This window comes from Biomphalaria glabrata, chromosome 3 (genome assembly GCF_947242115.1).
Source record: "Biomphalaria glabrata chromosome 3, xgBioGlab47.1, whole genome shotgun sequence".
NCBI classification, from domain to species: domain Eukaryota; kingdom Metazoa; phylum Mollusca; class Gastropoda; family Planorbidae; genus Biomphalaria; species Biomphalaria glabrata.
In genome coordinates, this window is record NC_074713.1 from 3,949,123 (window position 1) to 3,960,439 (window position 11,317).

The following is an 11,317-nucleotide window of genomic DNA, read 5'->3' on the forward strand; positions in this document are numbered from 1 at the left end:
CATCATACATTTACTTTTTATTTCAATCATTGATATTTATATATACATTTTCATCAGCTCATTATTGTACTTTTTCGCAGACATAATGCTTGGCCACATAACACATATCATCGTCCATTTTGCTACTTTCATTCCAAAGTTGGACACAATCTTGGTTGTTTTCATAGTCATTCGGGTTTTCTAAAAATCACAACCCAAAAACACAATTACTGAATACGTTGTAAATAAATCATCCTAACAGATAATTTTTATTTCATCAAGAAAATTATAAATAGGTTAATTGAAAAAAAACACAAAGATAATACAAGCACATCCCTATTTCCGCCATTTTGTTAACATTTTAATCTTAGAATACATTCCCGCAATTGTTCGTTTTCTTTCATACTTTAAGGAAGATGAAGATTAGGTCAAGGTCAGTGGTATGTCTGCAAATGAAAAGTAAAAAAGTTCCCCTTTCAGAACGTGCCATCTAGAGGGCAGAGGTTAAGGTCATTTGTTTCTCTGGACAACGTTTAACGAGCAGGGAGTCACGTGGCCAGCACAACGACCAACTGTCTCTACTTTCCCCAACAAAAGTCAGGTACCCATTGGAGTTGGGTAGACTCATGGGCGCCCTAAAAATCCCGAGATTCGAACCCAGGAACCCAGTTTGGAAGCCAAGCGCTTAACCACTAAGCCACCGCGCCTCCCATATGTGGCCAACTAGTTTTATGGGACTCGTTAGTCTGAAAGATTTGTTACTTTGTAGTTGAAAAAAACCCACAATATTCCAAAATAATTTTGTGTTATCACATAAACCAAACAAACTCAGGCGGCACCAGACGTCTACGACAACGGGTTCAAAATGCAGGTAGACATATTTTAACATTTTTAGCACGAATATCGGAAGCTATGCTCTGGAAGATATCTTATTCCATTTGCTAGGACTAATTCGTACAAGTGCCCCTTCTTCCCTAGTGCCATTGGAGCAAGGAGCAAGCCTGCATCGGCCATGAAAACTAACGACTTATCAGATTTTAAGTCATTGATTAACATGCATGTGTAGTCACATGGATACTCTTAGCACGTATTTAGCTTCTCTTTTGGAGTAACGTCTGTAATAAGATAAGATAAAGAAGCCATTTTAAACGACAACTACATTTTTAATGTTAGATTAATCTAGATCTAGATTGAATTGATAATAACATAAAATCATATCATGCCTCTTATACGATTTGTCTTAAAATAATGAAGAGTTCATTGTTTAATAAATTGTTTTCGAATTATTAAATTCATCTGTTATATAATTACCAAATACCACTGACTGATTGATTGACGGATTCATGTAGGCATATGTATCAAGAAATGCATATATGTAGTTAGAGAGAAAAGCAAGCAAGTTTTTCTAACTCAGCGGTTCTCAACCTTTTATGCTCGGCGACCCCTTTTTACAACCCCCCACACTGCCACGACACCCCCCACACATACACATACATCAATACAAGAAAAGACAAAAACAATCCATATTTTTGATGGTCTTAGGCGACCCCTGGCTAATCGTCAATCGACCCCCAAGGGTATCGCGAACCACAGGTTGAGAACCCCTGTAAAAAAAAAATCTAACTGAAAGGAAAATTTTGTCGTTTTTTTATTTTAAATGTCTGAAATGAAGAGAAAGATTAAATTGAAAATAAACTGTGGTCAAGCATCGGGAATGTAATTTTGAAATCGGAAATTGCTTAAGAATACAGATATTGCTTAAGAAATCAGATATTGCTTAAGAAATCACATATTGCTTACAAATATGTAACTTAAGAAAATTTTGCACAATATTTCTTAGCAATAAATGTTCGTCATAAAGATGAAGTTGATATTCAAAATACGAATTATGGTATTAATTACTTATATCAAAATAAAGTGGGTAATAGTCCTTCTTATCAAGGACTGTTCCATCATGCCACACAAAGGTGCCCTCATTTTGTATATCATCTAGTCCTATCCAAATGTCTCTTGACCAAATGCTGAACTGACTTGTCAGAAGCGCCATTTTGTCAGCACCTTTGAAGACTCCAAGTCTCGCTCCTCTAGCTAAAAGTCAAAAGAATGTTTAAGTCAAAAAAAGTTGTCAAGAAATTTATTTTGTTTAAATTACCTCGTAAGATACCTAGCAAAATTAAAATATTAGCGTATGCTAAAAAATGTACCGATCGTATTCACATGAAGATCGTTGTCTGTTTCTTTTGTAGCTTATTGGAAGCTTCATTACTTTTTATTTACTCATAATAGATTTTATATATGTACTATGTATATGTTATGATCTATTGCCTAATGATTATTGCAAATAGATAAATTCATATATTCTCAAGCGAGCAATTCTTGTATGTATGTAGGTGTGTGTGAGTATATATATATATATATATATATATATATATATATATATACATGGGCGTAGCCAGGATTTTTTTCGAGGGGGGGGTGAATTTTTTTCTCCCCCCCCCCCGACCCTCCCCCCTCCCCGCGAAAAAAAATTATATGTATTACATTCTGACCCTTCATTCTTTCGGAAGACGTTTATTGTGCCCTAGAATAGGTTCTTCCATGAGTTAGTGAAAAAATTGTAGATTCCCCGACATTACTAGCAAAGGGGTCTGGGGGAGCGCTAGGAGCCCCGCAGCCAATCACTATTTCTGATATTGAAAACCAACAAAATGCATATTCTGAGGTATCTACAGTGCATTTTCCTGCTAATTAAAAAGTTCTATTTCAAAAACCTAATGTGCTATTCTTACTGACTTAGACCCTCCCTCGTCGTTCGGCGCATTTGCCATCAAGCTGTTTCCATAAAATTGTGGACTCCCCGCCATTACTAGCAAGGGAGTCTGGGGGAGCGCCAGGAGCTCCCCAGCGCGGGGCAAAGCCCCGCCGTCAAGCACTATTTCTGGTATTGAAAGCCAACAAAATGCATATTCTGAGGTATCTACAGTCCATTTTAATGCTATTAAAAAGTTTTATTTCAAACAAAAACCTAATGTGCTATTCTTACTGACTTAGACCCTCCACGCCGTTTGGAGCATTTGACGTCAAGCAGTTTCCATAAAAATCTGTCACTGGTAATGTCTGAAGCCTGAATGTCTGAGGACCTCATGATTTCCTTGATTTAGATCCGATCTCTATGACTGACTCCTAAAATCTGTCTTAGCCATCTTTGTTGAGCCACATTTAGTTTTTTTTTCAAATTCGGCAGATGACTATTCACTGCAGTTTATTAATGGAGCCCTGCCACTGGTAAAAATGTGTAACCTCTCTTGAATACGCTCTTGGAATTAAGTGACTGTAGTTTGCTTTAGATTTTATATCGAAAGAGAAGTTTTATCGTCAAAATCTTCTGTTGGGGGTTTTCCACCTCAAAATGCTCTGTAGGGAAATCTTAGACTTAAAACCATCTTTAAAAAAAAAAAGCCATCTGTAGAAGAAACTCAAAACCCCCGATTGGCTTGGCTACGCTCAAATAATTTTAGTATGTAATTTGCTTTTTTTTTATATTGAAGATGTATTTTTAGCACCAAACCCCTCTGAATGGGGGTTTAAACTCAAAACCCCTTTTGGCAACGCTCATAGCATTTTGAGTGCGTAATTTGCTTTTTTTCTTACACTGAAGATGGCGGGGGGTTTAAACTCAAAACCCCTTTGACTACGCTCATAGATTTTAGAGTGAGTAATTTTCTTTTATTTATATTGAAGAGGTACTTTTTAGCTTCAAACTCCACTGGAGGGGAGTTTAAACTCAAAACCCCATAGACTACACTCATAACATTTTTAGTGTATAATTTGCTTTGTTTTTATTATTAAAGAGGTATTTTTTACCTTCTTACCTTAAACTCAAAACTGAGTCAAAACCGATTTAGCTACGCTCATAACATTTTGAGTGCGTAATTAGCTTTTTTTAATATTAAAGAGGGGGTTTATCGTAAATTTTAGACGGGGTTTTAAAATCAAAATCTTCCTTAACTGTGCTCTTGGAATTAGGGGATTTTCGTTTGCATTTTTTTTGGTTTTGTTTTATAGAAGAGGGGGAGTTAACTGCAAAAACCCCAGATAGGGGGTTGAAAACTCAAAACCCCTGGTAGGGGGTTTTAAACTCAAAACCCCTAGTAGGGGTTTTTAAACTCGAAACCCCTAGTAGGGGTTTTTAAACTCGAACCGCTCTGGTAGGTTTTTTAAACTCGAACCCCCCTGGTAGGGGGTTTTAAACTCAAAAGCCCTTTCGTTGTGCTAGGGCAAGTGATGGTTTTGTATTAAAATCTCACCTAAAATAAACAAAATCAAAGCAAAAAATCAGTCACTAAATTCCGACTCCCCCCCCCCCCCAAGGGGGGATTTCATTTCGGGGGGGGGGAGGTTTGATCCCCAAGAACCCCCCCCCCTGGCTACGCCCATGTATAATATATATATATATATATAATAGTTAGGCTTATCTTAGAGTCCGAAGATTATATACCAACAATAAATACAGTAGGAACATGAACATGTATAAGATGTGATTAAAATGTTTCCTTATAGAGCATAAATGGTATAGCTAGGACATGAGAATCTCTAGCATGTGATCAAATTCTCAAACAAACCTTTACAATCTGCTTTGGCATCAGCAAAAGTCTTGGTGTCGTTTGACCAAAAGAGACACATTCTAGCACTTTCGTAAAATACTTGCTCGAAACCTGGATTCTTACGGCAAGCAACGCTTATTATATTCTTATTTAACCTTCCATTACTTTTATTGATGACTTGTCCTTGAACTGGTAAAGAAAGGTTTTGGAATAACATTTACACATTCTGAGACTAAGACTTCTTATTGATTCGAATTCTTACAAAACAAGAAAAACATATTAAAATATTTTTTTAAAGACAATTTCTTTATAGGCGATTATTTTTGCCCAACATGGCTTTAAAAGGGACATCAGCATTGGTGGCGAAAAGCTGAGAAGTGTCAGTAGCTTTAAATATCTTGGAGCTAATGTCAGAGGAATGGACAGGCCTGTCATTGGATGACATTCTACCCAAAGCATATGACAGAGAGAAATGGGAGAAAGAAGGTTGACAGTTCTTGTATGGTGCCCCAACGGTCCTTTAAACTAATGGATAGCTGAACTCGTGAAGGTAATTTTCCTATTTTTTAGTAAATGAAAAGTTTAAAAAAAAAAAACATTCTTTTACTTCGCCTCATCCACCCCCTTCTCCACTGGTAACAAAAATCCTGGTTAAGCGAATGTATAAACTTACTACACTTTCTAATATTCTAATGATAGAACTTTATTTCAATAACTAATTAATCAATTGTGTTTTTATATGAAATACATAGTAAAAATCTGCTAAGAATTGCACGATATCTAGAGTGAAATAAAATATTGAAATGTTAATGTTAATATTGTATCTACGACTGTATGTTTATGTAAAAATTATGTCAAAGACTGTATGTCGCTGTATGTATATTAATCAATTGTAAAGAAAACTTTGCATAGGATTTGTTAACAAACGTTGTCTGTATCACCATTTCCACAAATGATATCCAATCTACACATTACAATGACATAAAAACAAAGTAAAAAAACAAACAAAACAAAAAAAAACAAAAAAAAACGCTTATGTTTTGCACTGAGTCGATGACAATTGTTGAATCAATAAAAAAAATAAACAATTTTTTTATCGATTAATGTAGGCTCGGAGGCTGAGCAGTAAAGCGCTTGGCTTCCGAACCCAGGTCCCGGGTTCGAATCCTGGTGAAGAGTGGGATTTTTTAACTTTGGGATATTTGGTCGCCTGACGTTAGTTGGGGAAAAGTAAAGGCAGTTGGTCGTTGTGCTGGCCACACGACACCCTCGTTAAACGAGGGTCACAGAAACAGATGCAATCATCTGCCCTAAAGATCGCAAGGTCAAAAAGGGGAACTTTTTTTTTAATCGATTAATGGTTTTTATTAGAAAAAGGGAGTTAAACCTTGCAATATTGTGATGTATGATGTTTGCGGTGCTTCCCTTAGATATGGATTATGTTTTGTTTTTAATTATTATTGTGTTTTTTTTTTTATTCAGCTTGCTTGTATTTTAATTTAATTAAGGCATTCACTAACCTTTATCTGGAACACAGATGTTCTTTTGCCGACAGTGTCTTTGAGAGTTAAATCCCTTTGGTAAGACAGCCGACTAAAGAAGTAATTAACCTATGCTATATACTCAATTTATATGCTATGTAGAATGTAACTAGAACTTTGAACGTACCCATGATAACAAACAAGATGACCAGCAAGACGATGTGTACAGTACTAGCTGGTCTCATGTCTTCTGTAGATGAATCTCTAAGAATGTATCGGTAATGGATTTTTAAAAGCGCATAGCGTTGAGATGGGGCAATGTCTTCCATAGCTCGCCGCAAAGGGGAGATTAATGCTAATGCCGTATATGTCAGACATGGGCGTAGCCACGATTTTTTTCGGGGGGGGGGGGGAAATAACTAATCTTAGTTACATTCTGACTCTTCATTCTTTCCGAAGACGTTTATTGTGCCCTAGACCAGTCTTTCTTCCTGGAGTTAGTGGGAAAATTGTATAGACTCCCCGCACTTGCCAGCAAGGGGGTCTGGGGGAGCGCTGGGATCTTCACCAGTGCGGAGCCCCGCCGCCAAGCTTGAAAGCCAAGAAAAATAAAATGCATATTCTGAGGTATCTACAGTGCATTATCCTGCTATTAAAAAGTTTTATTTCAAAAACCTAATGTGCTATTCTTACTGACTTAGACCCTCCCGCGTCGTTCGGCGCTTTTGCCGGCAAGCTGTTTCCACAAAAATCTGTCACTGGCAATGTCTGAAGCCTCTTCCCACCTGCTCTGACGACCTCCATGAAAGTGTGGCGCCAAGTTGTACTAGAATGTCATCGCAACTCTTATTATGCGTAATTCATTTTGTCGGAGAACATGTCCCGCAAATCTCATGCGACGCTGTTTACAGCCTCACTAAGGGGTCGACTCCCAGTTCGGCATAAGATTTCCTTGATTGAGACCCGATCTCTATAACTGGCTCATAAAATCCGTCTTAGCCACCTTTGTTGATCCACATTTAGTGTTTTTCAATGTCGGCATATGACTATTCACTGCACTTTAGTAATGGAGCCCAGCCACTGGTAGAAATGTGTAACCTCTCTTGACTACGCTCTTGGAATTAGGTGATTATAGTTTGCTTTAGATTTTTTATCGAAAAGGGAAGTTTTATCGTCAAAATTAGCTGTTGGAGTTGTTGTTTTTTAATTCGAAACCCCATTTATCTACGCTCACGAAATTTGGTGACTATAGTTTTCTATAGAATAATATTGAACAAAGTTCTCTGTAAGAGGATTTTAAACTCAAAACCAGCTGGAGGGGTTTTAAACTTTAAACCTGGAGGAGGTTATTTTAAACTCAAACCCCATCTCCCATTGGCTTGGCTACGCTCAAAGAATTTTAGTGTGTAATTTCCTTATTTTATATTGAGGTGTTTTGAGCATTAAGCCCCTCTGAAGCGGCGTTTCAACTCAAAACCACTTTGGCTACGCTCATATAACTTTTGAGTGTGTAATTACTAATTTGCTTTTTTATATTGAATTTTGGAGGGGGTTTTAAAATCAAAATCTTCCTTAGCTGTGCTCTTGGAATTTGTAGATTGTCGTTTGCATTTTTTTATTGTTTTGTTTTGTAGAAGAGGGGGATTTAACTGCAAAACCCCTGGTAGGGGGTTTAAACTCAAAATTCCTTTGGCTGTGCTGGGGCAAGTGATGGTTTAGTATTAAAATCTCATCTAAAATTAACAAAATCAAAGACAAAAAACAGACTGAATTCTGACCCCCCTACCCTGCGTCGGGGGGAGGATTTCATTTCGGAGGGGGGGGGGGGTCAAAACGCCCATGATGTCTAAAAATAAAATTCCAAGCATATAGTAAATTAAAACAACATTAATGGTGAGGAGATATTTGCAGAAATGTATTTGTTATTTATGCTTGTTTAAAAATCTACTTACTCGTTTGATAGCGATGTTAATCAGGTTAATCTGCCTGAGACAATGAATAGTTTGGGGCAACAGCTGTGGTAGTATCACAAAGACGTTTTTTTTTTACATTTCTTTATTCCTATGTTCTTACACTTTTGTATTTTGATTAGGTAAGAACGAGATACTGGCCTATTATTAGGAGGCATGGGCAGGGTGTCCGAGGGGGGGTGTCGGAGTTCAGTGACTGATCTTTTGCTTTAATTTTGTTTATTTTAGGTGAAATTTTAATACTAAACCATCACTTGCCCTAGCACAGCCAAGAGGGTTTTGAGGTTAAAACCCCCTATCAGGGGTTTTGAGTTTGAAACCCCCTTACCAAGGGGTTTTGAGTTTTAAACCCCCTACCAGGGGTTTTGAGTTTGAAACCCACTACCAAAGGGTTTTGAGTTTAAAACCCCCTACCAGGGGGTTTTGTATTTAAATCCCCCTCTCTATAAAACAAAAACAAATGCAAACGACAATCCCAAAATTCCAAGAGCACATCTAAGGAAGATTTTGATTTTTAACCCCTCTCCAAAATTTACGATAAACCCCTCATCAATATAAAAAGCAAATTACACATTTAAACTGTATGAGCGTAGCCAAAGGGGGTTTTGAGTTTAAACCCCTCTTCAGCTTGGTTTGAAGCTAAAAATACCTATTCAATATTTAAAAAAAGAAAATTACGCACTCAAAATGCTATGAGCATAGCCAAAGGTTTTTTTTTTAGTTTAGACCCCCCGCCAGTGCGGTTTGAAGCGAAAAAATAATTCTTCAAAATAAAAAAAAATCGTAATTAAAATGCTATGAGCCAAGCCGATTGGGTGTTTTGAGTTTAAATTTCCCTTCAGAGGGGTTTGATGCTAAAAAATACATCTTCAATTAAAAAAAAGCAAATTACGCACTAAAATTCTTTGAGCGTAGCCAAGCCAAGGGTGGGGTTATGAGTTTGAACCCCTCTCCTCCAGATGGCTTTTTTAGAAATTTAAAACCCCCTCAAGATAGTTTTGAGGTTTAAAACCCCCCAACAGATAATTTTGACGATAAAACTTCCCTTTTCGATATAACATCTAAAGTAAAATAGTCACCTAATTTCAAGATCGTAGTCAAGAGAAGTTACACATGTCTACCAGTGGCTGGGCTCCATTAATAAAGTGCAATGAAATTGAAAAGCACTAAATGTGGCTCTACAAAGATGGCTAAGACGGATTTTAGGAACAGTTATAGAAATCAAGGAAATCCTATGCCGAAATGGGAGTCGATCCCTTAGTAAGGTTGTGACAGAGCGTCGCATGAGGTTTGCGGGACATGTTCTCCGACAAAATGAATTACGCATAATAAGAGTTGCGATGACATCCTAGTACAACTTGGCGCCACACTTTCATGGAGTTCCTCAGAGCAGGTGGGAAGAGGCTTCAGACATTGCCAGTGACAGAATTTTGTGGAAACAGCTTGCCAGCAAATGCGCCGAACGGCGCGGGGGGGGGGGGTCTAAGTCTGTAAGAATAGCACATTACGTTTTTGAAATAAAACGTTTTAATAGCGAAATAATGCACTGTGGGTACCTCAGAATATGCATTTAGTTGGCTTTCAATACCAGAAATAGTGCTTGACGGCGGGGCTTCGCCCCGCGCTTGGGGAGCTCTCAGCGCTCCCCCAGACCCATTGCTGGCAAGGGCGAAGGGTCTACAATTTTTTCATTAACTCCAGGAAGAACCTATTCTAGGGCACAATAAACGTCTTCCAAAAGAATGAAGGGTCAGAATGTATTAGAGATTAATTATGTACACACACACACACACACCCATACAAACATATAAATATTTTTTTTTCGTGGCGGGGGGGGGGGGAAGAAAAGAAAATCCCCCCCAAACCCCCCCCCCCCCGAAAAAAAATCCTGGCTACGCCCATGTTAGGAGGGCAGCGGGAGTAGAACAATCGCATATGCAGGGGCGGACTGGGTATCAAAATCGGCCTGGGCATTACCATATAAACCGGCACACACGTGGCATGTCATATCATAGCATAGCATAAAGTACGGTCTAACGTTTTGCAAATGATAATACATACAATGTATAGCGTACATTTTTTTTTATATTCTTGTTGAATTTTTAAAAAATAAAACTGTAGGTTAATAAAAAAAAAACAAGAAGAAAACGTGTTCGGGCATCTGTGACTTTCTGCTGTCAATTTTTTTTTAAGGTGTCTGCATTGAAAAAAAAAAAAGTTGCGACCAGACCGGCCCATTTTGTGCCGGCCCACCGGGCATTTGTCCGTTTGCCCATACAGCCAGTCCGCCTCTGCGCATATGTCATTATATGTGGCTCCTAATGAACACCATTTGTGACACGTAACAAAAAAAAAGTAAAGTTTTCCCTTTCAGATCTTGCGATCTATGGGGCAGATGATGTTAAGGCCATCTGTTTCTATGGCCAACGGTTAACAAGCAGGGTGTTATGTGGCCAGCACAACGACCAACCGCCTTTTTACTTTCCCCAACCTAAGTCAGGTACCCATTAGAGCTGGGTGGACTCAGGGGCGCCCTAAAAATGCCGAAATTCAAAATCCCAGTCTTCACCGAGATTCGAACCCAGGACCCCAGGTTCGGAAGCCGAGCGCTTAACCACTCAGCCACCGCGTACATTGTCTGAATTCCCTGGAGTTCCCATGATTTATGTTGATTTATGCCTTATATGTCGTTTTATATCTATATATATCTATTTATATCTCCAGGAGCAAATCTTAGCTGCTTCATGCTTTAAACGTATCTTTATAGTATACTAGCAGTACACACCGGCTACGCCCGTTGATTTGTTCCCAGGCTTTATATGGCTTAGTATGGCCGTAAGAGCCCCTCCTTTTTTTTTTCTTTGAAATGTCAATAAATGAGCCACGTTTTAACGATCCACCTGAACTTTTCAGCCCGTAAATTATTGTATCTGTAACAATGAAATTTAACGACCCGCTCTCTCTTTCTCTCTCTCTCTCTCTCTCACGCACACACACACACTCTATCTTTCTCTGGAACTCCATTTTATATTGTTTTTATATTGTACATAGTAATGTCTCCGACATAGACTTCTGACTTGATTTGAAAAAAAAACACGCTTTATAACGCGCCCCCAGTTGCGTACCTGGGGTGGGAAAAGGGTTCCGAATTTAAAAATCCCCCGTTCCCCCACTTGAGGGAGGCCCCCTTGACATATACTCGCAGACCTATGGATTCTAGTTTCATTTGAATTTTCCCCTTCTCTCCCCCCCCCCCATTCATTCACACACAAAAAAAAGCTAG

At 38.4% G+C, this 11,317-nt stretch overlaps 1 protein-coding gene across 1 annotated transcript; it reads right to left on the bottom strand.

Moving 5' to 3' along the window:
* On the bottom strand, positions 1-6,385 carry LOC106078986 (CD209 antigen-like). The gene is made up of 4 exons (XM_056024954.1): positions 6,252-6,385; positions 4,602-4,772; positions 1,882-2,067; positions 1-180 (listed from the first exon to the last, which is right to left on the bottom strand). The coding sequence occupies exons 1-4, from the start codon at positions 6,307-6,309 to the stop codon at positions 62-64; spliced, it is 534 nt and encodes a 177-aa protein (XP_055880929.1). The 5' UTR covers positions 6,310-6,385; the 3' UTR covers positions 1-61.
* Between the last annotated feature and the right edge of the window lie 4,932 nt (positions 6,386-11,317).

Excerpts from the sequence above, each read along its gene's own strand:
- LOC106078986 (XM_056024954.1), bottom strand. The coding sequence starts at position 6,309 with ATGAGACCAGCTAGTACTGTACACATCGTCTTGCTGGTCATCTTGTTT. Across the intron at positions 2,068-4,601 it reads TGCCAAAGCAGATTGTAAAG|CTAGAGGAGCGAGACTTGGA; the intron begins GTTTGTTTGAGA and ends TTTGACTTTTAG. Across the intron at positions 181-1,881 it reads CCCACTTTATTTTGATATAA|AAAACCCGAATGACTATGAA; the intron begins GTAATTAATACC and ends TGTGATTTTTAG.